This window comes from Cherax quadricarinatus, chromosome 28, assembly GCF_038502225.1.
Source record: "Cherax quadricarinatus isolate ZL_2023a chromosome 28, ASM3850222v1, whole genome shotgun sequence".
NCBI lineage: Eukaryota > Metazoa > Arthropoda > Malacostraca > Decapoda > Parastacidae > Cherax > Cherax quadricarinatus.
In genome coordinates, this window is record NC_091319.1 from 36182724 (window position 1) to 36209581 (window position 26858).

The 26858-nt window shown below is 40.3% G+C and overlaps 1 protein-coding gene across 1 annotated transcript in view; it reads left to right on the forward strand.

Moving 5' to 3' along the window:
- The first annotated feature begins 1184 nt into the window (after positions 1–1184).
- LOC128693118 (sodium-independent sulfate anion transporter-like) overlaps positions 1185–26858 on the forward strand; it is a 98665-nt gene continuing 72991 nt past the window's right edge. The window contains exons 1-4 of the mRNA XM_070089549.1: positions 1185–1252; positions 2118–2241; positions 23025–23204; positions 25802–25997. Of these exons, the coding sequence (XP_069945650.1) occupies positions 1185–1252; positions 2118–2241; positions 23025–23204; positions 25802–25997 (568 nt within the window). The remainder of the gene's footprint in view (positions 1253–2117; positions 2242–23024; positions 23205–25801; positions 25998–26858) is intronic.

Consider the following 26858-nt stretch of genomic DNA (forward strand, 5'->3'; position numbering starts at 1 on the left):
GAACAAATAATGGACCTCTACTAATGTCCGTTACTGCCCTGTATGTAGGAGGATCGCGAAGATCATGAGAACGGACAAAATATCGGAGGCAATGTGTATCACGCCGAGAGTACTATGTAAGAGAGAGTTTGAGAGGGGGACAAAATGAGTGGGAATACCTGTATTTAACGTGGAGAGGGAAGAGAAGTGAAAAGAACGTCTAATTGATCACCACGAGAGTCACAGTGAGACCCTCCCAGAGGAAATAATGAACCTTAAAATTATCTAATAAGAGGAGAGGTGGAGGTAGGAAAGAAACCAGAAATTCAACATTAGGAACAGCTAAAGGTCGAGAAGGAGATACATGTTCAAGTAGATATGATCTGCAGTGTAATGCAGCGATGTATAAACAAAGTTGTGAGAGTGTGGTATACTGGTGTGTGCAAGAAGTGTGGTATACTGGTGTGTGCAAGAAGTGTGGTATACTGGTGTGTGCAAGAAGTGTGGTATACTGGTGTGTGCAAGAAGTGTGGTATACTGGTGTGTGCAAGAAGTGCACTTTCATTAAAAATCTAATCGGGAAAATAATCCGATGAATGCAATAAGAAATAGCCCGAGACTGGATCGATAACAGGGGAGTGCAACTTAGGTTCTTGCAAACAGATACAAACGAGATAACTGGAACAGCAACACATGAAGGTCACCTCAATTAGCCCTGAGGCCTCGCTTATTCCAATGTAATTCATGATTTGCAAATAGAAGCATACTGATAACATGAAGCAGGAGTTAGTAAAGTCTACATGTGGAATTAGCGAACAATTATTAAGCAGTGAAGGCTGGGAATGCTACAAAGGAGGTGTGTAAAAGGTTTAGTAAGATAAGATAAGATAAGATTTCGTTCGGATTTTTAACCCCGGAGGGTTAGCCACCCAGGATAACCCAAGAAAGTCAGTGCGTCATCGAGGACTGTCTAACTTATTTCCATTGGGGTCCTTAATCTTGTCCCCCAGGATGCGACCCACACCAGTCGACTAACACCCAGGTACCTATTTGCTGCTAGGTGAACAGGACAACAGGTGTAAGGAAACGTGTCGGAATGTTTCCACCCGCCGGGAATCGAACCCGGGCCCTCCGTGTGTGAAGCGGGAGCTTTAGCCACCAGGCCACCGGGAGTGATGAGGTGGATTGGTGTTTGTCATTCGGAGATGGCTTCAAGCGGTTCACATGACAAAGACGTTGCAGGTAGTACAGTATCAGAGACAGGAGATGGAGGGTGAGTAAAGATTGGAGAGACAATGAAAGTTACCAAAGAGGAGATGAGAGGTTAGAGGTAACTTGGGAAGAAACTTGGGAGAGGACAGGAGAAGATGGAATTGTACGAGGGGGGGGGGTATTAACTTCTGCAACCGTAACAGATTCAATAAGAGTTAAAGTGCTAGTCTCAGAGACTGTGAAAGGAAAACGTTTGGGAAGGATAAGTGATGGAGGGCTTAAAAGAGATTTGAACTTTGGGGATGCTTTAGACTTTGGAGAAGTATGGATGTGAGGTGATGGTGTAATTATGGGAGGCTGCGTAGACAGTCATGCGAGCGAGATGAAGACGTGAGGACAATGGAAGTAGAAGAGGTAAGGACCTTCGATCCCAGGGCTACAAAAAAGTTAGATACAGAGGCGACTGGAAATTGTGACTGGAAAGGAAATTGTGGAAGTAGGTACCACCGAGGTTGGGAGCCGCCTAGTAACTCTAGAGTCTAGAGTAAGTAAGCTGTGGAAATCTCCTCTGGAGGCGATGATGGGAGACTGCTTTGACATAAGAGAAACCTTTCTCATTGAGACGACAGCTTTCTCGTTCCTTTATGAAAATTTAGCAACGGCGAGAGTAAGCCGGGTGAGCCTCATTACAATTAAGGCAAGAGGGAGGTTGGCTGCTGCATCATAAACAGGTTATTCTGCCAAGAACCTGTAATATTTCGCTGAGTGGCCGAAGCGTCAGCAATTTCATTGTAGTTATGGTTGTGTTGGAATAAATTTCCTTACTTGCAAACGGTGTCCCACGATATATACAGAGGATGAAAGTTCACGACAGTCAAAAGTTACCCGAGTTATATTGCATGGAAAGTGTCTCTGCCTGCGGGCAGGCAGTACATAAGTGTTAAATTTCAGAATTGGGAGGTCTTCGAGCTCAAGGTCTTGGAGCTTAAGGTCTTGGAGCTCAAGGTCTTGGAGCTCAAGGTCTTGGAGCTCAAGGTCTTGGAGCTTAAGGTCTAGGAGCTCAAGGTCTTGGAGCTCAAGGTCTTGGAGCTTAAGGTCTTGGAGCTCAAGGTCTTGGAGCATGTCAAGAAATCACGTTAAACAATGGTATGTAGAAGAACTACGATATCACGGCAAGAACTGAGAGAAATATTTTTATGAATCATTACAGGAATATTGTCAATGGAGATAAGAACGAAAAGATTGTGAGTCTGGCCAACATTCTGTACCGTGACAATGCGTACACCACTCTTAAGAGCATAAAATGAAATATTTAGACCAACATGGCGTAGGAGTGCCTTGCTGATACTATGATCAGATAGTCAGTGGGAGATGTCAGATATTGAGTGAAGAACTTAGTTCATTGTGTACCTTGAAATGTAGAATGTCACCTCGGCAGACAAAAGAAAGAGGGCAGTTTGGAACCCCCCAAAAGGCATACCTCCTTCGGTGACCACCTCCCAGAACTGACAGGTAGCCTAAGCCACCCTCTGGGACACTGGAGGGGGATTAGGACATCCCCAGATGATCCAGATTCTACGGCAAACAGCAAACCACCACTGACAACCTGAACAGAATGAGAAGGACAGTGACATAATTTCTCCAACCTTAAAGCTAGAATTTCGAAGGGATGACTCCAAAAGCAAACAGCAGGAAAGGAAGTAGAAGGAAGGGATCGGGTAGGAGGAGGAGGGATGACAAAGGAGGAGTGGGAAGGATAGGGCAGAGAAGGAAGGAATGGGGAGGAAGGGGTAGTTGGGTTCGGTCTGAGGAAGAAGATCAAAAGGCCCAGTTTCTCAGACCAAAAGCCTAATTCTCCCATGATATCCAAGTTCCAAGGGAACATTGACCAATAATTCTCCCATGATATCCAAGTTCCATGGGAACATTGACCAATAATTCTCCCATGATATCCAAGTTCCAAGGGAACACTGACCAATAATTCTCCCATGATATCCAAGTTCCAAGGGAACATTGACCAATGCCACTTGTACATGAAATGTTAGTTAACGCCCATCAATGTCCCATCTGTTCGCAGTTGAATTCTCAAACTCTTGAAATAAGTAAGTCATCCGACAATGCAGAGTTGCTGGGTCTTCTGTCATTCCACCGTCACTTTTAACTGCAGCATAATTCTGCTCAAAGGACGGGTCAGTTGACATGATAGAGAATGCACGTCTTTAATTTTTCATAACAAATTTGCCCTTCATAAACTCTTCATAGACATTTTTTTTATTTTATTTATTAATTTGAACATGATACAGAGAAGTACAAAGGAATACAGTTATTACAGTGCAACATGCCAAAGCCCCTTGTATGCAGAGCATTATGGGCAGGCTTAAAATTAACTTAAGATTAACTAAGTAATGATATATTCAGTGGTAAAAACATTATTGTAAACAGATAAAAATTTAGCACAAATGAGTATTACAAAGACAGGTCATATGGTCATTTACTGGTTTGCTGTGTAATCAGTAGAATGGAGTATTCTGTTAGGTAATGTAATTAAAAAATAAAGTTTGACTGGGTCTCAGGTTAGACATTTATGAGATACAATAATGAGAAACATTTATGAGATACAATTTATGAGATACAATTATTCAGTATTTATTTAGTTGTGGGTGAGTAAGTGATTTTTGAGAAGAGACTTGAATTTATAAACAGTGTTTCTTTTATATTCACAGGTAATGATTTTAGGGCCTTTTATGTGCATTGAGTTTTTGCATAGCGTGAGATGGACACGAGGAACATCAAAGAGTGATCTGTGCCTTGTGTTATGGTCATGTGTTCTGTTGAGGTTGGTAAGGAGACGTTTGAGGGGAGGGTTTATATCAAAGTTAAGTGTTCTATGTATGTAATAGGTGCAGTAATAAGTATGGATGTTTTGTATGGTGAGTTGGTTTAGAGTTTTCAATATTGGTGGAGTGTGCTGCCTGTAGTGGGAATTTGTTATCATTCTGACTGCAGCCTTTTGTTGGGTAATTAATGTTCTGAGATGGTTTATTGTTGTTGAGCCCCATGCACAAACTCCATAGGTGAGATATACGGGTAAATAAGTGAGTGATATAGGGCCAGGAACATACTGTGGAACATAGTACCGCATCTTCGATAATATGTCTTGGAAATTTTTTTGGAAATTTGTTGTATGTGTGTTTGAAATTTGAGTCTATTATCAAGGTGGATTCCTAAGAATTTTCCCTCTGTGAGCTTTGTGATAGGTGATCCGTTTATCATTACGTTAAGAGGGACATCTGTAGCTCTGTTACCAAACTGAATGAAGTAGGTTTTGTCAATGTTTAGTGTAAGTTTGTTAGTCCTCCTCCAGGTAGATATTTTCTGTAATTCGGTATTTACAGTATTGGCTAGCGTGACTGGGCTCGGGTGGGAGTAGACGTATGTAGTGTCATCTGCAAATAGTGTGGGTTTGAGTAGTTGTGATGCATTTGGTAGGTCATTTATGTATATGAGAAAGAGAAGAGGGCCAAGGACACTTCCCTGTGGGACACCAACTGTAATTGGCTGTGCGGAAGAGTTTGCCCCCTTTGTGTACACATATTGGCTTCTGTTGCTGTGGTAAGACTTTAGGTAGTTGAGGGAGTGCCCTCTTATACCATAGTGTGACAATTTTATATGGAGCAAGTCATGGTCAACTGTATCAAAAGCTTTACGTAGTCAATGAAGATCCTCAGTGGGACTTCTTTTTTCTCTATTGCAGTGTATATGTGTTCTAGCATGTGTATAATAGCATCATTAGTATTTTTATTAGGCTTGAACCCAAATTGGCAGGGGTTGAGTATGTTGTGGGAGATGAGGTAGGAATAGATTCGCTTATGAATTAATTTCTCGATGATTTTAAAGAGAGGGTGTAAGTTGGATATTGGCCTATAGTTATTCAACTCTGTTTGGTCTCCTCCTTTATGGATCGGGGTGACCGTTGCTATTTTGAGAACTGTAGGGAATTTGTTATGGATTTGTTAAAGAGTGTTGCTATGATTGGTGATAGCACCTGTGACACTTTTTTGTATATAAAGGGTGGTAAGGTGTTTAAATCCCCTGTCTTGCTTTTTAGTGTGATGATAATAAGGAAGACTTCAGTAGGGTTAGTCGGGGCTAGGAACAGTGTGTTCGGGTAGTCGCCAGTGAGGTAGTCATTGGGTGGGGTATCTGAGCTTGGGATTTTATTGGCAAGGTTTTTTCCGATAGTGGAGAAGAAATTATTGAGTCTGTTTGCTGTTTCTGTTGGTGGGAGTTGGGGTTCATCTGATTTTGCTAATTTTATTTCGCTATTTCGTGATATCATTTTTGTTCCTAGAATTTCTGATATGGTTTTCCAGGTCTTTTTTATATCACCTCGTAAGTTGGATAATCTGTTCTCATAATACAGTTTTTTAGCCCTTCTTATCAGGCTGGTTAGGATTGACGAGTTACGTTTTGTTTGGTCTCTGGTTATGTGACCCATTCTGTACTGTTTTTCGTTTAGGTGCTTTGTATTTATGGATTTGAGAATGCTGGGTGTTAGCCAGGGACTGTTCAGTCTCTTAGCTGTCATCTGTTTAGTTTTTTTAGGGCAGTGCTTGTTATAGAGGTATTGGGTCTTTTTTAGAAAATTATTAATACATTCGTCAATATCTGTATAGATTTCTAGCTCAGTGTGCCAGTCAATGTTTGTTACTGCTGTTGTGAAGTTATTAATGGCTGCCTCATTGTGAAGTCTGAAGGTGACTTTAGTGGTGTCTTGGGGTAATTTACCAAGAGTTGTTATGAGGAAAGTAGGGTAGTGGTCTCTAGTATTATCTGTAATTATGCCTGATTTTAAAGGGGATATGGTGTTGGTCCAGATGTGGTCAAGTAGGGAAACACTAGTCTCCGTAACTCTTGTAGGTTTTGTTACTGTTGGTAGCAACATGCAGTTACTCATTGTGTTTGTGAATTCAGTAACGTGTGGGTCCTGGTCTTGCAGGAGATTTATATTGAAGTCACCTGAGAGTAGTAAGTGATCATACTTCCTAGGTTGTCACTAAAACGGCTAATGTTTGACTGTGGAACTCTGTAGATGTTTATCAATGTGAGAGGTTTTTGTAGGTACTTGGATTTGAATTTAGCTATTATATATTCCCCAAGTTCATCCCTTGTGCAAGTATTAGTGATACATTCTAGTTGGTCTGAGTAGTATATAGCTGTGCCACCCCCTTGTTGATCTGGCCTACAGTTGTGTATGACTGTGTAACCAGGAATGGCATAGACATCTGTAGTATCAGGCTTTAGCCAGGTTTCGGTGAGAGTAATGATGGACATACTGGCATGCAGGGAATTTAGTAATGCTATGAGGTCATCGTAATGCTTGCTTAAAGATCTGATATTGTAGTTAAAGATAGTTATGTTGTTGTTGGCTCTGAGGAGTGCCTTTGATTGTTCTGCTGTGTAGTAATTACAGTTACTGTTTGATTCATTTAAGTCATTCAATAAGAGGTTGGTATCAGGATCAATGATTGTTATCATAAGATTTATAGTGAATCTATAGTTAGAATTAAGTATAAGACAAAGTAAATATTCTAAAGCTATAAAATAGCACCTGAAGGTAGTTCATTAAAGCTAAAATAAAGGAGACAATATAAAAGGACTAAAAAGAATTTGTGGTGAACAAATAAAGTGGTAATCAAATAAATGAGTTAGGGAATATAATGGCAAAATAATGAACTTATTACACTTTAGCACCTGAGAATATCGCCTTGATTATTTTAACAATTGTGAATATATGAACTAAGGTTGTTATGTAAAGCTATAATAAAGCTATAATAAAGCTAAAATAAAGGAGAAAAAATATAAGGGACTAAATTAAATAATGGTAAACAAAGTTAAATTGGCAGATAGTAACTAAGATATAATATTGATTTGGGAGTAAGATCTGATTTGTTATATATAATAAGTTGAGCAATTTATTGTACTATAAAGAGTAAAAACTAATATAAGGTAGTTGGTAGTAGCAGCAAAAGATAGTTTTGTGACTTGAACAATAATGTAACTGAAATATACACTAATTGCTCACACAATATAGTCACTAAGATATGAAAATAATCTGAGAGTTGGAATTGTCTTATATCATAAAGTTTGAGCAATTAATATCACTATAGGAATATTATTTGAGATAGTTGATACTAGCTAGTGAGGGAAGGTTCAAGGTATTGCACAGTAGTGTACTAGGAACATACACTAGTTTGTTATTTGTAGTTTGGAAGAAAAGGGAAAATTAGGTATGATTATAAAAAAAATTTAACAGTGTTTAAGTAGGAAAGATAAAGGTAATAGAGATATTATTAAAGAGTAAGTATCCTATTAACAAAAAATAAATTGTGAATTGGGAATCTGGGAAGATAACACAAATTGGGTCTCATAAAGAACTTTATCAGTGAAACCATATTACACAAGTGAACTGGAATCCAGCTTCCATTTTGTGTCACGACGCCAAGAACAAAGGCGCCATCTTGGTCACGGCTTCCATATAAAGACGACGTCTCGTCCTTGTATCGCGTTCACGTAATTCACTAGAGGTAACTCCAACTGCTGGGATCGGAACTGTGGACATACATCGCTACTATCTGTACACCATTTATCTCTCAGCATAACTTCTATATTGGTGTCTTCTGTGTCTCTGCAGTATTCAGTATAGATCTGTGGCATAATTACATAGATAATACTGGCAGTGATCTGAGCTTCTCTTATTAATGAATTTGTTTTTCCTGTGGTGATAACTACAGCCTGAACAAGTGCTCCCGTCCACTCTCTTTCATCTCTAAGTGATTTTAGTGTCAGCATAGTTGCTCATCCCCTTATATATGTTGTATAGATTAGCTGAGTATTATAGTCCCATCCATGTGCTTTATATAGAAGATCCCTAGTAGGCCTGTGACTGTATGACGTCATGGGATACAGCATGAGTCAGTGAGATGAGCTGCCTCGTCCTCACTCCACGGATAGACACAGAAGCAGGCAGAACACGGCAGGCCTGGGCTCCCACCTCTCATCACAGTCTGACAATATATATAGTGTTACCATCCAACAAGGTGTTTACCTTCAACCCTCGTTTCTCCTACCAAACCCCATACGACAATTTGGTGGCAATGGAGGGCCTGTAATTCTGACGATTACAGCGATTTCTGGAGATAAATTTCTACTGAGCTGGTCGCCATCTTCTGATGATAGGCAGACCTAGCCAGCCAGCTACCTCAAGCCAGCTACCCCAAGCAAGCTTTTACCAGCTCTCTACAATATTCACTGGTCAGTCTCCTTGTATTAGTGTTTGTCTGCTTATTTGCATCACTCCCGAGGGGTTGACCCGAGTTTGCAAAGTAAGCCAAGCTACTAAGCCAGTCTGTGGTGGGGGAGTCAGAACAACCCAGTCCAGCCCAAGCCTTACACACCATCCAGCCTTTGCCTGCCAAGCCAGCTTTCCACCCCTGCTGTGCTCATCGTTAGAAGTTATCAAACCATTCTGTGTGAAGGGTTAAGCAAAGCCAGCCAGCAACTAACCTAGGTGACTAACCGAGGTGACTAACCCAGTACCCAAGCAAGCCACGTGGGTACAGTCTTCATCGCTTTGTGCTTCAAGCTCCAAGCCATTCTGAGTGTTTTTTCATCCCTGTGGTGTTGTGGTATTTTGTGGGTTTGTTTTAAGCCAGCCCGGCTTAGTGTTTTTGTGCCTAGTGAGGGACTCCCCAGTGAGGATTACGCCGTTCATCCCATAGGCCCACTCACCACGCAGTCTCACCACTGCCCGGCCTCAGCTGTCTCAGCCCACTCACCAAACCACTACCACTGTTTGTAGTCTTACTATTCAATTCAATTCAATTCAATTCAAAGTTTATTCTCTATAAGGATTACAATGCTGAGTTTACAGAAATTTGGTTATTGTTTGGTTTACATGTAGTAAAATTGTGATTACAGAGTGTACCACTAGAACGCTTAGCATGGCTAGGCATTTCGGGCATACTTAGTTTTATTCTTAATTGTAAAATATTACAAATTATGAGGTAAGTTGGTCTTATGGCTAAGTGACTAAATACTAGTTTATGAGTTTAGCAATGTGAATGCTTTTGTTTTGGCACAGTATATAGTTTCAGTATTGGAGTATCACAGGATTCATTATTTTAAGACTAAGATTAATATTTCTGTTTATGGTCAAATGAGTGAGCGAGTGTAAGTGTGAACCACCAGGTGGTATTCGTGTAGTTAGTTGACGGGGTGTATCAGGGAGATAAGATGTTTTCTAATGGTAGTTTTGAAGGTGATGAATGTGTCTGCAGTTCTAGAGTTCTCAGGTAGGGTATTCCAGATTTTAGGGCCTTTGATATACATTGAATTTTTGTAAAGGTTTAGTCGGACACGGGGAATGTCGTAGAGATGTTTGTGTCTGGTGTTATGCCTGTGGGTTCTGTCACAACTATCAAGAAAGCGTTTTAGGTCAAGGTTGATATTAGAGTTTAAGGCCCTGTAGATATAGATTGCACAGTAGTAAGTGTGGATGTACTGAACTGGGAGTAAGTTTAGATCTTTGAAGAGTGGGGGGGTGTGCTGCCAGGGATGGGATTTAGTGATTATTCTTACTGCAGCTTTTTGTTGGGTTATTATTGGCTTTAGGTGTGTTGCTGCAGTTGATCCCCAAGCACAAATAGCATAGGTGAGGTATGGATAAATAAGTGAGTGGTATAGTGTGAGAAGGGCATTTTGCGGTTCTAGCACCATATTTTAAGGACCACATAGGGGGTCAAGAGCTAGAGTGTGTTCTTTCGTCAGTGGCGCCAGCGTTAAAAGCCTCCTGTGAGTCTATTGTCGATTTAAGCGCAAAATTCTACGATCACATGTGCAGAGGAGCAGTGAATGCAGTCAGCCACCAGTCTCCTCTACCCTCCACCACCATCCTCCACCACCATCCTCCACCACCATCCTCCACCACCATCCTCCACCACCATCCTCCACCACCATCCTCCACCACCATCCTCCACCCCACTTTAGTCAACAACGCCGCTACAGCGATAATATTTTTCATAGAGACATTTGCGAGTGTTGAGACATTTCTTTTTGTGTTTCCAGTGATTTTTTAAGTAACATTCAGTAACTCTTGATTAGACTCAGTGTTTATTATATACTGTTTGCAATATTTTTTTTCTCTCTTCTTAATTCAGTGTTAATTTTCGTGCATAATTTCATGTCTGTTGTGTTGTGCTTCTTTTTTTTATATACTTGAAGTAAGTACCTTAGTGTTTTTTCCTTGTTGTGCAACACTTATAAGCAGTATAGAACTTGTGTTTACACTTCAGAATCACCTTGTGTTCTCAGTATTCCAGTGAAGTAATTCAGTAATTTATTACCTTGTATTCTGCACCACAACTCAGTGTTGTCTGTTATATTTTCCTCCCAGTATTTGTGTATTCTTGTTTTGTTCTCTCTGTGTGTTGAACATTCTTGTGTTAATTCCTTTCATTTATCCAGTGTCTAATTTGTCTTATTTCCACACACAATAGTGCCATTGTTTTGTGCAAGCAAGATAATTATTTTTACAAATTTTTCACACATCAAGTTTCTTATCAAGAAAATTCTAGTATTGTGTTTATGTTGATGTGTTGTGTTCTGCATCACTGTAAGTGTTGTGTTCTGCATCACTATAAGTGTTGTGTTCTGCATCACTGTGAGTGTTGTGTTCTGCATCACTGTAAGTGTTGTGTTCTGCATCACTGTAAGTGTTGTGTTCTGCATCACTGTAAGTGTTGTGTTCTGCATCACTGTAAGTGTTGTGTTCTGCATCACTGTAAGTGTTGTGTTCTGCATCACTATAAGTGTTGTGTTCTGCATCACTGTAAGTGTTGTGTTCTGCATCACTGTAAGTGTTGTGTTCTGCATCACTGTAAGTGTTGTGTTCTGCATCACTGTAAGTGTTGTGTTCTGCATCACTGTAAGTGTTGTGTTCTGCATCACTGTAAGTGTTGTGTTCTGCATCACTGCAAGTGTTGTGTTCTGCATCACTGCAAGTGTTGTGTTCTGCATCACTGCAAGTGTTGTGTTCTGCATCACTGTAAGTGTTGTGTTCTGCATCACTGTAAGTGTTGTGTTCTGCATCACTGTAAGTGTTGTGTTCTGCATCACTGTAAGTGTTGTGTTCTGCATCACTGTAAGTGTTGTGTTCTGCATCACTGTAAGTGTTGTGTTCTGCATCACTGTAAGTGTTGTGTTCTGCATCACTGTAAGTGTTGTGTTCTGCATCACTGTAAGTGTTGTGTTCTGCATCACTGTAAGTGTTGTGTTCTGCATCACTGTAAGTGTTGTGTTCTGCAACACTGTAAGTGTTGTGTTCTGCATCACTGTAAGTGTTGTGTTCTGCATCACTGTAAGTGTTGTGTTCTGCATCACTGTAAGTGTTGTGTTCTGCATCACTGTAAGTGTTGTGTTCTGCATCACTGTAAGTGTTGTGTTCTGCATCACTGTAAGTGTTGTGTTCTGCATCACTGTAAGTGTTGTGTTCTGCATCACTGTAAGTGTTGTGTTCTGCGTCACTGTAAGTGTTGTGTTCTGCGTCACTGTAAGTGTTGTGTTCTGCGTCACTGTAAGTGTTGTGTTCTGCGTCACTGTAAGTGTTGTGTTCTGCGTCACTGTAAGTGTTGTGTTCTGCGTCACTGTAAGTGTTGTGTTCTGCGTCACTGTAAGTGTTGTGTTCTGCGTCACTGTAAGTGTTGTGTTCTGCATCACTGTAAGTGTTGTGTTCTGCATCACTGTAAGTGTTGTGTTCTGCATCACTGTAAGTGTTGTGTTCTGCATCACTGTAAGTGTTGTGTTCTGCATCACTGTAAGTGTTGTGTTCTGCATCACTGTAAGTGTTGTGTTCTGCATCACTGTAAGTGTTGTGTTCTGCATCACTGTAAGTGTTGTGTTCTGCATCACTGTAAGTGTTGTGTTCTGCATCACTGTAAGTGTTGTGTTCTGCATCACTGTAAGTGTTGTGTTCTGCATCACTGTAAGTGTTGTGTTCTGCATCACTGTAAGTGTTGTGTTCTGCATCACTGTAAGTGTTGTGTTCTGCATCACTGTAAGTGTTGTGTTCTGCATCACTGTAAGTGTTGTGTTCTGCATCACTGTAAGTGTTGTGTTCTGCATCACTGTAAGTGTTGTGTTCTGCATCACTGTAAGTGTTGTGTTCTGCATCACTGTAAGTGTTGTGTTCTGCATCACTGTAAGTGTTGTGTTCTGCATCACTGTAAGTGTTGTGTTCTGCATCACTGTAAGTGTTGTGTTCTGCATCACTGTAAGTGTTGTGTTCTGCATCACTGTAAGTGTTGTGTTCTGCATCACTGTAAGTGTTGTGTTCTGCATCACTGTAAGTGTTGTGTTCTGCATCACTGTAAGTGTTGTGTTCTGCATCACTGCAAGTGTTGTGTTCTGCATCACTGTAAGTGTTGTGTTCTGCATCACTGTAAGTGTTGTGTTCTGCATCACTGTAAGTGTTGTGTTCTGCATCACTGTAAGTGTTGTGTTCTGCATCACTGTAAGTGTTGTGTTCTGCATCACTGTAAGTGTTGTGTTCTGCATCACTGTAAGTGTTGTGTTCTGCATCACTGTAAGTGTTGTGTTCTGCATCACTGTAAGTGTTGTGTTCTGCATCACTGTAAGTGTTGTGTTCTGCATCACTGTAAGTGTTGTGTTCTGCATCACTGTAAGTGTTGTGTTCTGCATCACTGTAAGTGTTGTGTTCTGCATCACTGTAAGTGTTGTGTTCTGCATCACTGTAAGTGTTGTGTTCTGCATCACTGTAAGTGTTGTGTTCTGCATCACTGTAAGTGTTGTGTTCTGCATCACTGTAAGTGTTGTGTTCTGCATCACTGTAAGTGTTGTGTTCTGCATCACTGTAAGTGTTGTGTTCTGCATCACTGTAAGTGTTGTGTTCTGCATCACTGTAAGTGTTGTGTTCTGCATCACTGTAAGTGTTGTGTTCTGCATCACTGTAAGTGTTGTGTTCTGCATCACTGTAAGTGTTGTGTTCTGCATCACTGTAAGTGTTGTGTTCTGCATCACTGTAAGTGTTGTGTTCTGCATCACTGTAAGTGTTGTGTTCTGCATCACTGTAAGTGTTGTGTTCTGCATCACTGTAAGTGTTGTGTTCTGCATCACTGTAAGTGTTGTGTTCTGCATCACTGTAAGTGTTGTGTTCTGCATCACTGTAAGTGTTGTGTTCTGCATCACTGTAAGTGTTGTGTTCTGCATCACTGTAAGTGTTGTGTTCTGCATCACTGTAAGTGTTGTGTTCTGCATCACTGTAAGTGTTGTGTTCTGCATCACTGTAAGTGTTGTGTTCTGCATCACTGTAAGTGTTGTGTTCTGCATCACTGTAAGTGTTGTGTTCTGCATCACTGTAAGTGTTGTGTTCTGCATCACTGTAAGTGTTGTGTTCTGCATCACTGTAAGTGTTGTGTTCTGCGTCACTGTAAGTGTTGTGTTCTGCATCACTGTAAGTGTTGTGTTCTGCGTCACTGTAAGTGTTGTGTTCTGCATCACTGTAAGTGTTGTGTTCTGCGTCACTGTAAGTGTTGTGTTCTGCGTCACTGTAAGTGTTGTGTTCTGCATCACTGTAAGTGTTGTGTTCTGCATCACTGTAAGTGTTGTGTTCTGCATCACTGTAAGTGTTGTGTTCTGCATCACTGTAAGTGTTGTGTTCTGCATCACTGTAAGTGTTGTGTTCTGCATCACTGTAAGTGTTGTGTTCTGCATCACTGTAAGTGTTGTGTTCTGCATCACTGTAAGTGTTGTGTTCTGCATCACTGTAAGTGTTGTGTTCTGCATCACTGTAAGTGTTGTGTTCTGCATCACTGTAAGTGTTGTGTTCTGCATCACTGTAAGTGTTGTGTTCTGCATCACTGTAAGTGTTGTGTTCTGCATCACTGTAAGTGTTGTGTTCTGCATCACTGCAAGTGTTGTGTTCTGCATCACTGTAAGTGTTGTGTTCTGCATCACTGTAAGTGTTGTGTTCTGCATCACTGTAAGTGTTGTGTTCTGCGTCACTGTAAGTGTTGTGTTCTGCATCACTGTAAGTGTTGTGTTCTGCATCACTGTAAGTGTTGTGTTCTGCGTCACTGTAAGTGTTGTGTTCTGCATCACTGTAAGTGTTGTGTTCTGCATCACTGCAAGTGTTGTGTTCTGCATCACTGTAAGTGTTGTGTTCTGCATCACTGCAAGTGTTGTGTTCTGCATCACTGTAAGTGTTGTGTTCTGCATCACTGCAAGTGTTGTGTTCTGCATCACTGTAAGTGTTGTGTTCTGCATCACTGTAAGTGTTGTGTTCTGCGTCACTGTAAGTGTTGTGTTCTGCATCACTGTAAGTGTTGTGTTCTGCATCACTGTAAGTGTTGTGTTCTGCATCACTGTAAGTGTTGTGTTCTGCATCACTGTAAGTGTTGTGTTCTGCATCACTGTAAGTGTTGTGTTCTGCATCACTGTAAGTGTTGTGTTCTGCATCACTGTAAGTGTTGTGTTCTGCATCACTGTAAGTGTTGTGTTCTGCATCACTGTAAGTGTTGTGTTCTGCATCACTGTAAGTGTTGTGTTCTGCATCACTGTAAGTGTTGTGTTCTGCATCACTGTAAGTGTTGTGTTCTGCATCATTGTAAGTGTTGTGTTCTGCGTCACTGTAAGTGTTGTGTTCTGCATCACTGTAAGTGTTGTGTTCTGCATCACTGTAAGTGTTGTGTTCTGCGTCACTGTAAGTGTTGTGTTCTGCATCACTGTAAGTGTTGTGTTCTGCGTCACTGTAAGTGTTGTGTTCTGCATCACTGTAAGTGTTGTGTTCTGCATCACTGTAAGTGTTGTGTTCTGCATCACTGTAAGTGTTGTGTTCTGCATCACTGTAAGTGTTGTGTTCTGCATCACTGTAAGTGTTGTGTTCTGCATCACTGTAAGTGTTGTGTTCTGCATCACTGTAAGTGTTGTGTTCTGCATCACTGTAAGTGTTGTGTTCTGCATCACTGTAAGTGTTGTGTTCTGCATCACTGTAAGTGTTGTGTTCTGCATCACTGTAAGTGTTGTGTTCTGCATCACTGTAAGTGTTGTGTTCTGCATCACTGTAAGTGTTGTGTTCTGCATCACTGTAAGTGTTGTGTTCTGCATCACTGTAAGTGTTGTGTTCTGCATCACTGTAAGTGTTGTGTTCTGCATCACTGTAAGTGTTGTGTTCTGCGTCACTGTAAGTGTTGTGTTCTGCATCACTGTAAGTGTTGTGTTCTGCATCACTGTAAGTGTTGTGTTCTGCATCACTGTAAGTGTTGTGTTCTGCATCACTGTAAGTGTTGTGTTCTGCGTCACTGTAAGTGTTGTGTTCTGCATCACTGTAAGTGTTGTGTTCTGCATCACTGTAAGTGTTGTGTTCTGCATCACTGTAAGTGTTGTGTTCTGCGTCACTGTAAGTGTTGTGTTCTGCGTCACTGTAAGTGTTGTGTTCTGCATCACTGTAAGTGTTGTGTTCTGCATCACTGCAAGTGTTGTGTTCTGCATCACTGTAAGTGTTGTGTTCTGCGTCACTGTAAGTGTTCAAACTTTTTGTTCTGTGTTTTAGCACCTATTATTTTTATATTTCATTGAACAAATTCACTCTTAGTGCAATTTTTTAAGTTCTTGTTTTAAAGTAAATCATTCTTTACTTGTTCAGTAAGTGTTACTTAAGTTGCAGTTAAGAGTTAAAGTGTTCACTCAGTTCATTCCTTGCTATATTTTCTTTTCTTGTAAACTGTATTTTCTTGTGTGTGTAATTTTTTTTTATTATTGCACATTGACTCATTTTGCAATAATTCTTGTGCAAGCATTGTATTGCCATTAAAAATTTTTCTTTCAGAAATTTTAAGTAGTGTTGTGCAGTACTTTTGATTATTAATTGTTATTTGCAATATTGCTACAGTTTATTTCAGTGCAGTTTCTTATGCTCTGTTCTGTGCATAATATTTTATTCTTTGTGTGCCATTTTATTTTATTTTTAGTGAATTGTTTCCCAGTTTGTTTTAATTGTGCACAAGATTTATTGAGTCCATTTTAACATTTTTGATTGTTTCATCATTTATTGTTGAATTTCTCTATTGCATTGAGAGTAAAGACAACTCACTGTGCCATTTATTCAATTTTAAAGTAAAGTTGAGCAAATTAGATTTGAGTAAAGTACAATTTCTCTTGATTTTCAAAGTGTTGCTTATTCAGTTGAGTATTTTCTTTTGTGAGTGAGTTCACCTTGGTACAGTGTGACTTATTTTTTTTAAATAAGTAATTTCTTCCCTTTTTCTTCCTATTTTTCTTGCCTTTATGTTCTTGAGTAAGTTCTCTGAGAATATGTCCCAGTCACTTTTGAATGTTCACTTAGTGTATCATGCCACTCAAAGTCAATATGAATCAGTCCACAGTACCAATATTCTCTTACTGACTGGAAGACAACACCTAGCCCCTGAGCAATGTGTTTGTTCTCACAGCTTGTATCTGAGATTTGTTAAAGTGCTGCGAAATGTGAAGTTCAGATTAAGTTCCTATAGATCCGTGAATTACTTATTAACGTAGCCGAGCGGTCAGGCACTAGTAATACTGTCACTCCTGTCTGGACTCCAGCCACAATATCGTGCACGCAGGATAGTGTACAGTTACCTTGGGTTTCAGAGGAACCTCAGACAACTCTGGGTGCTGAGACTATTATCCTTGCAATGGAGACTTGTTCAAGTACTCGTTCCTTCCCAGGGGACGCTTTGAGAAGAGCTTTACTTGCAACGAGTTATGCCATCTCTTGCTGATGCCACAAGCCTTTGCAGAAAAACGTTTCTGTGGCTAGTGTACTCACTTGAGTGTTGTTGTTGTCCCTTGTGTTCCAGATTGTGATCCCATCCTCGTTGACAGTAACCAGTGCAATATAAGAAGTTATTTCTCGAGTAACTTTCACATGTTGTTAACGTTTGTAAGTGAAGTTCCTTTATAGTTGATACCTCGTGTCACTGTGTGTGACTCAGATTGAATATCAGTATTGTTGACCGTGTTCATTTAATTTCCCCTGTGCTTGCAGTGAGAGATAGTAGATTCGTTCTCCCTTGCTCATATTGCGTGTTATAGAGTTATTTTTTTCAACCGGGGAGAGTCATCCACTCCACCGAGTTTGTTCATTCCTCCAGTAAGAAAGAACCGATCCCTTGTGTTCTTGTGCGATTCGATTCCTGCTCCAGGAAGATCTTATTCTGACTGTGAAGCCACCAGCACCCATTAGTGACTTTGTAATGAGCCAAGAATTACTGTATCGAACAGTCGAGTTGAGTACTCCAAGCAGAAGAGTTTACCAGTTAGTAATTCCACAGTCACTAGTGAACGTAGCTCTACAGCTAGTTCACGATGTACCAGGTGTTGCACACCCTGGTATGGATCGTTCAGTAAAACAAGCCAGAATGAAGTACTTTTGGCCACGTATGACAACTGACATTTCAGAGTATGTTAAGAAATGTAGTGTCTGTATGCAACATAAAGGAAATGTTAGTGGTCCTAATCCAATCCAGGTGTACCCAACCACTAGCGAACCGTGGGAAAGAGTTGCCCTTGATTTGTTAACCAATTTTAAATGTTCCCTCCAAGGCAACAAACATCTGTGTGTTTTGGTAGACCATTTCACCAGATATTGTGAGTTAGTTCCTATTGCAGATAAGACTGCAGAGACAGTAGCTAAAGCATTTAAGAACGCATTATCTGCAGGCATACCACCCCTAAGTCCTTAGTAACAGATAATGGAGGTGAATTCTGTAATGAGATTCTTGAAAATTTGTGTACCTTGTACAAGATCTCTAAATCCACCATTGTTCCTCATCATCCTGCCAGCAATGGGTTAGCCGAACGAACCAATAAGAAAGTACTTGATGTCCTGAGAGCCACTATCAACCCCAATAGTGAAACTTGGGATGAAGTCATACCAGATATTCAATGTGCCATAAATTCTGCTTACAATGCTTCCATAGGTGATACTCCACATTATGCATTGTACGGTGTAGACAAGTGTTTACCCTATGAGTTGTTATATTCTATTCCGAAACCCAATTACAACCCTGATGATTTCATAGCAACTCGTACCAGCATAGCTCAGAGTGTTTTTAGAAGAATCAGTGAAACACTTCATAAATCAACAGCAGAATTTACTAGAGTAACTAATAGTCGTGCTAAGCCATCAAAAGTTAAAGTAGGTTCGAAATTTTAACAAAACATCCACAGTGCCTAAGCTCGATCAAAAGTTTGTCGGACCTTATCGAGTTGTAGAACATATCACTGGCAATAAGTATAAGGTTAGAGAAATTAGTACTGGTAAGTACAAAGAATCGCATTTAGATCATATAAAATTAGTATGCGATGTTGATGATATTGCTACCCAGACTAATGTGACAGATTGAAGATTGAGACACTTATGCAGCATATGAGAATCTTTATTCAGGAAACGTTTCGCCACACAGTGGCTTCATCAGTCCAATACAAAGAGGAAGGCGTAAGGAGAGGAGGAGAATGAGGTAATCAGTCCCTCAACCTGGAGTCGATGGACTGAACACATCGACTCCAGGTTGAGGGACTGATTAACTCATTCTCCTCCTCTCCTTACGCCTTCCTCTTTGTATTGGACTGATGAAGCCACTGTGTGGCGAAACGTTTCCTGAATAAAGATTCTCATATGCTGCATAAGTGTCTCAATCTTCAACTTGTCGGTTTTTCAAACCATTCATCACAATGTGACAGATGCTGAAAATCCTCTTGACTCTGTACCCTCTACCTCAAATACTCAGTCAGATAATCAACCTGAATGTCGTTACTCCTTGCGTACTCGACAAGTAATGAGAAACCCACAAGTATATTTTGTAGATACTCTTTCAGATCTCCCTCAGTCAAGGCATGTGTTAGCCCATGCAGAGGAATTCGATCCTCCCAGAGATGATAACCATTCTGCATATGTAAACCTCACCCTCGCAGAATTGGGTTTAAATGTACACAGTCTGTATAATTGATGACCGAGATGAAGGAAATTGTCAACTGTGTGTTATTAACTGATCAGTTTTTTCATAGTGCACCAGATTGCCTTTGCTGTTAATTTCACCTTGTATATATATATTTATTGTTCCTCAGAATCCGTAGAGTGCATGAATACAGATCGATCGATCAATTCCATCCATAATGTACAATGATTTGTTCTGATAAGTCGTAATGCATTACAATGAAACTCATTACGTTAAAAGTGATTACGTTAACACCCATTACGTAAAACTCATTTTGTTAACATCCATTATGATACCATCCATTAGTTCTAAGTTATATATGTATTTGTTATTGTATAGAATCAGCCCAGAGCCACCTGCCTGTTCAGCCTATAGCATAGTAGTGTATGTCGAGACGACATACGTAACATGACCGAGCTGTCAGCATATTTGCTGATCCCTTTACATGTGTTGTATAGATTAGCTGAGTATTATAGTACCATCCATGTGCTTTATATAGAAGATCCCTGGTAGGCCTGTGACTGTATGACATCATGGGATACAGCATGAGTCAGTGAGATGAGCTGCCTCGTCCTCACTCCACGGATAGACGCAGAAGCAGGCAGAACACGGCAGGCCTGGGCTCCCACCTCTCATCACAGTCTGACAATATATATAGTGACAATATATATCCAACAAGGTGTTTACCTTCAACCCTCGTTTCTCCTACCAAACCCCAGACGACATTAGACGTGCCATTTTAATGTGCAAACTACCAAACCTTATAACAAACTGATCCTCGCCATGAGTTCTATGCCAGTTCTGGACTTTTTTTTTTTAACTAGTGAGTAGAGTGGCTGATGCGTCTCCTGGATTAAAGAGTTGAACTACTTTCCTAACAACGTCCACTGAATGGCGAATCCTGGCTACTGTCACAGTCTATCTCAGAAACAAGGGAGAGCAAGAACGGGATTGTAGCCTCGCTATATGACGGATATGCTTCATGACGGCTGTCATGGTAGCCGCCTAGGAAATAATTGCACCGTCCGATATGTAATTCAGAAACTGGTACCAACAATATTCCTTTCCCTGGCATGTGTTATTAGTTGACAGCCGCTGTTTTTGACGCTTCTTGCTGTCACACAGGTTAAATTTTTCTAACAAGAGCTACAGCAGGAATACGAGTTCATTCACGTCTTTTCTTCTAAACTAGAAACTTGTCTAATATTTTCTTATCTATTTAATGAAAACCTCACCAGGACATCTTGGCAGAAATATTACTATCTGTGCTTCCCACTAACTTTTCCTTCCCCAGTTATTTATATCTCACCTGACCTATATTCCTGAGTAACCCAACGTAAGTACCCTAGTTTCTTTCAGTCATGAACTTCTCGTCGTTCTTGCTTCTCCCAGTAATGTATCTCTCATGTATGTTAGTTTCTCCCAGTAATGTATCTCTCATGTATGTTAGTTTCTCCTAGTAATGTATCTCTCATGTATGTTAGTTTCTCCTAGTAATGTATCTCTCATGTATGTTAGTTTCTCCCAGTAATGTATCTCTCATGTATGTTAGTTTCTCCCAGTAATGTATCTCCCATGCATGTTAGTTTCTCCTAGTAATGTATCTCTCATGTATGTTAGTTTCTCCTAGTAATGTATCTCTCATGTATGTTAGTTTCTCCCAGAAATGTATCTCTCATGTATGTTAGTTTCTCCCAGTAATGTATCTCCCACGTATGTTAGTTTCTCCCAGAAATGTATCTCCCATGCATGTTAGTTTCTCCCAGTAATGTATCTCCCATGCATGTTAGTTTCTCCTAGTAATGTATCTCCCATGTATGTTAGTTTCTCCTAGTAATGTATCTCCCATGTATGTTAGTTTCTTCCAGTAATGTATCTCTCATGTATGTTACTTTCTCCCAGTAATGTATCTCCCATGTATGTTAGTTTCTCCTAGTAATGTATCTCTCATTTATGTTAGTTTCTCCCAGTAATGTATCTCCCATGTACGTTAGTTTCTCCTAGTAATGTATCTCCCATGTACGTTAGTTTCTCCTAGTAATGTATCTCTCATGTACGTTAGTTTCTCCTAGTAATGTATCTCCCATGTACGTTAGTTTCTCCTAGTAATGTATCTCCCATGTACGTTAGTTTCTCCTAGTAATGTATCTCTCATGTATGTTAGTTTCTCCTAGTAATGTATCTCTCATGTATGTTAGTTTCTCCTAGTAATGTATCTCCCATGTATGTTAGTTTCTCCTAGTAATGTATCTCTCATGTACGTTAGTTTCTCCTAGTAATGTATCTCTCATGTATGTTAGTTTCTCCTAGTAATGTATCTCTCATGTATGTTAGTTTCTCCCAGTAATGTATCTCTCATGTATGTTAGTTTCTCCCAGTAATATATCTCCCATGTACGTTAGTTTCTCCCAGTAACGTATCTCCCATGTACGTTAGTTTCTCCTAGTAATGTATCTCCCATGTATGTTAGTTTCTCCTAGTAATGTATCTCTCATGTACGTTAGTTTCTCCCAGTAATATATCTCCCATGTACGTTAGTTTCTCCTAGTAATGTATCTCTTATGTATGTTAGTTTCTCCTAGTAATGTATCTCTCATGTATGTTAGTTTCTCCCAGTAATGTATCTCCCATGTATGTTAGTTTCTCCCAGTAATGTATCTCCCATGTACGTTAGTTTTTCCTAGTAATGTATCTCTCATGTATGTTACTTTTTCCTAGTAATGTATCTCTCATGTATGTTAGTTTCTCCCAGTAATGTATCTCCCATGTATGTTAGTTTCTCCTGGTAATATGCTATCTCCCATGTACTCTATGTATGTTAGTTTCTCCTAGTAATGTATCTCTCATGTATGTTAGTTTTTCCTAGTAATGTATCTCTCATGTATGTTAGTTTCTCCCAGTAATGTATCTCCCATGTATGTTAGTTTCTCTTAATAATGTATCTCTCATGTATGTTAGTTTCTCCTAGTAATGTATCTCTCATGTATGTTAGTTTCTCCTAGTAATGTATCTCTCATGTATGTTAGTTTCTCCCAGTAATGTATCTCTCATGTATGTTAGTTTCTCTTAGTAATGTATCTCTCATGTATGTTAGTTTCTCTTAGTAATGTATCTCTCATGTATGATAATTTCTCTTAGTAATGTATCTCTCATGTATGTTAGTTTCTCCTAGTAATGTATCTCTCATGTATGTTAATTTCTCCTAGTAATGTATCTCTCACGAGTGTTAGTTTCCCCCAGTAATGTATCTCTCACGTGTGTTAGTTTCCCCCAGTAATGTATCTCTCATGTATGATAGTTTCTCCCAGAAATGTATCTCTCATGTATGTTAGTTTCTCCTAGTAATGTATCTCTCATGTATGTTAGTTTCTCCCATTAATGTATCTCTCATGTATGTTAGTTTCTCCCAGTAATGTACTTCTCATGTATGTTAGTTTCTCCCAGTAATGTACTTCTCATGTATGTTAGTTTCTCCCAGTAATGTACCTCTCTTGTATGCTAGTTTCTCCCAGTAATGTATCTCTTATGTATGCTAGTTTCTCCCAGTAATGTATCTCTTATGTATGCTAGTTTCTCCCAGTAATGTATCTCTTATGTATGCTAGTTTCTCCCAGTAATGTATCTCTCATGTATGCTAGTTTCTCCCAGTAATGTATCTCTCATGTATGCTAGTTTCTCCCAGTAATGTATCTCTCATGTATGCTAGTTTCTCCCAGTAATGTATCTCTCATGTATGCTAGTTTCTCCCAGTAATGTACCCCTCTTGTATGGTGTCGTCAGAACAAGTTGGATCGGTGTCTAAGTAGGAAGACACTGTATCGACGTCTTCCCTGCCTCTCCTGGCTCAGGAGCTACAACACAGAGTGCCTGCTGGGGGACTTAATCGCTGGCTTCACCGTTGGCCTCATGTTGATACCTCAGGCGCTGGCTTACGGTCTTGTAGCTGGCCTCACTCCAAGTGTAAGTAGCCTTTTCATTACTCCCTTGTTTATCTTTCCATTATGTCTGTACTTTTCCTCAGCTACTTCCTAAATGTCTGTTCTTTCACTCCTGTTACCATGTTTACTCTCTCTCCCAGCCACTGTCTTTATACTGGCGTTTATGACCACTTTTTCACCTAACCACTTTCTTTACCCTGTGGTATTTTCTTCGTCAAGATCAGTAGAGTGGCTATGCGATGCTTAGATTAGTTCCTTATTTTACATTAAATCAGAATAGCCACACATTACTTTGTAACTAATACTGATGATAAATAAAAACTGGATAAACTGTATTAACTGACTGAGAATATATGAAATAACTTTAGTGTTAAGATGTCAGTAATTTAGAGATTATAACCTAATTCGGCAGTGATGAATCTTGTAAGAATTGCTGTAATTATTAGATAATATAACTTTATTAATTGTGGTCTGCTGAGATCCATTATGACCCCAGTATGACATCCTGTGCTATTATGACCCCAGTATGACATCCTGTGCTATTATGACCCCAGTATGACATCCTGTGCTATTATGACCCCAGTATGACATCCTGTACTATTATGACCCCAGTATGACATCCTGTGCTATTATGACCCCAGTATGACATCCTGTGCTATTATGACCCCAGTATGACATCCTGTGCTATTATGACCCCAGTATGACATCCTGTGCTATTATGACCCCAGTATGACATCCTGTGCTATTATGACCCCAGTATGACATCCTGTGCTATTATGACCCCAGTATGACATCCTGTGCTATTATGACCCCAGTATGACATCCTGTGCTATTATGACCCCAGTATGACATCCTGTACTATTATGACCCCAGTATGACATCCTGTGCTATTATGACCCCAGTATGACATCCTGTGCTATTATGACCCCAGTATGACATCCTGTGCTATTATGACCCCAGTATGACATCCTGTGCTATTATGACCCCAGTATGACATCCTGTGCTATTATGACCCCAGTATGACATCCTGTGCTATTATGACCCCAGTATGACATCCTGTGCTATTATGACCCCAGTATGACATCCTGTGCTATTATGACCCCAGTATGACATCCTGTGCTATTATGACCCCAGTATGACATCCTGTGCTATTATGACCCCAGTATGACATCCTGTGCTATTATGACCCCAGTATGACATCCTGTGCTATTATGACCCCAGTATGACATCCTGTGCTATTATGACCCCAGTATGACATCCTGTGCTATTATGACCCCAGTATGACATCCTGTGCTATTATGACCCCAGTATGACATCCTGTACTATTATGACCCCAGTATGACATCCTGTGCTATTATGACCCCAGTATGACATCCTGTGCTATTATGACCCCAGTATGACATCCTGTGCTATTATGACCCCAGCATGACATCCTGTGCTATTATGACCCCAGTATGACATCCTGTGCTATTATGACCCCAGTATGACATCCTGTGCTATTATGACCCCAGTATGACATCCTGTGCTATTATGACCCCAGTATGACATCCTGTACTATTATGACCCCAGTATGACATCCTGTGCTATTATGACCCCAGTATGACATCCTGTGCTATTATGACCCCAGTATGACATCCTGTGCTATTATGACCCCAGTATGACATCCTGTGCTATTATGACCCCAGTATGACATCCTGTACTATTATGACCCCAGTATGACATCCTGTGCTATTATGACCCCAGTATGACATCCTGTGCTATTATGACCCCAGTATGACATCCTGTGCTATTATGACCCCAGTATGACATCCTGTGCTATTATGACCCCAGTATGACATCCTGTGCTGTTATGACCCCAGTATGACATCCTGTGCTATTATGACCCCAGTATGACATCCTGTGCTATTATGACCCCAGTATGACATCCTGTACTATTATGACCCCAGTATGACATCCTGTGCTATTATGACCCCAGTATGACATCCTGTGCTGTTATGACCCCAGTATGACATCCTGTGCTATTATGACCCCAGTATGACATCCTGTGCTATTATGACCCCAGTATGACATCCTGTACTATTATGACCCCAGTATGACATCCTGTGCTATTATGACCCCAGTATGACATCCTGTGCTATTATGACCCCAGTATGACATCCTGTGCTATTATGACCCCAGTATGACATCCTGTACTATTATGACCCCAGTATGACATCCTGTGCTATTATGACCCCAGTATGACATCCTGTACTATTATGACCCCAGTATGACATCCTGTACTATTATGACCCCAGTATGACATCCTGTGCTATTATGACCCCAGTATGACATCCTGTACTATTATGACCCCAGTATGACATCCTGTGCTATTATGACCCCAGTATGACATCCTGTACTATTATGACCCCAGTATGACATCCTGTGCTATTATGACCCCAGTATGACATCCTGTGCTGCCGCTCACAATGACAACTAACCCGGGAATGAAATGCTGGTCTGTCCTGGGCCATTGTAAACTTGAGAGTTATTTATTTGGGTCAGCCTCGCTTTTGTGAGTTTTATTAACCATCATTCTCACTCATCTCCCCCCCCCCTCCCTCCTCTTTCTCTTGGCTATAGTTCGGGCTGTACTCTGCCTTCATTCCCTGCTTCGTGTACTTCCTGCTGGGGTCAACAAATGAGCTCAGCATCGGACCAACAGCTATCATGTCCCTCATGACGTACCAGTATAGTGGTCAGGGCGGGGCTGACTATGCTGTTCTCCTCACCTTCATGGCTGGCATCATAGAACTGGTCGCTGGCATCATCAACTTGGGTAAGTTGCTCCTCTTTAACAGACAAATAAAAAGTGTCGTTGGACTTGATGGTGTGACATGCACAAGATCTAGCTTGTTCTATGAATTTATATATTCTCTATACAAAATTTCAGCCCGAAATTAAAATCCTAAAGGAAATGTGAAAAAATGGTTTCTAAAAATAACTTTAGTTTTTAGTGAACAGAACTAAGGCAAGTTTAGCTTAGTCATACCAGCTGTACGCAAATTACAGGGACAGTTTGAGCAAGAGAATTGTACAGAAATTGGTCAAACTTGCTGATCAGAAGCCTGGTGACATTACGGAATAATTGACGAACGTTCTTGTTGCATAGTTCCACAGAACCATGATTCATCACATTTACATGATTTCACTCATTTCAAATCTAATTTGTTATCATTTGTTTTTCAACACGTGCAAGTCAGTCACATCTTCTGTATAACTTGATACACCTCTACATACAGAAACAGTGTCACAATTATTGAAGGGTAGTACTAGTTCCTTATACCAAGAGTCTTTCACCAATACCTTTTGATGCTTGGTCACCTTGGTCTAGTGGCTTTGTTTGGTGGCTTTGTTTGGTGGCTTTGTTTGGTGGCTTTGTTTGGTGGCTGCTTTGTTTGAGTGTCAAAGCATGACTAAGAACCCGTCTACTCACCCCATCTTTTTTTATTTAGCTTATATTGTTAGGATTTTTATTCCATATGTTAAATTTTCCTAATGAGCAATGTGGAAGAGGTGTTAGTCTATTACTTCCCATGTTATCCAACCAGCTGCATAGATGATCTGCAGCTGGTTGGATAACATGGTTAGGCCACCATGTGCACCACCTGGTGGGCCATCAGGTGCACCACCTAGTGGT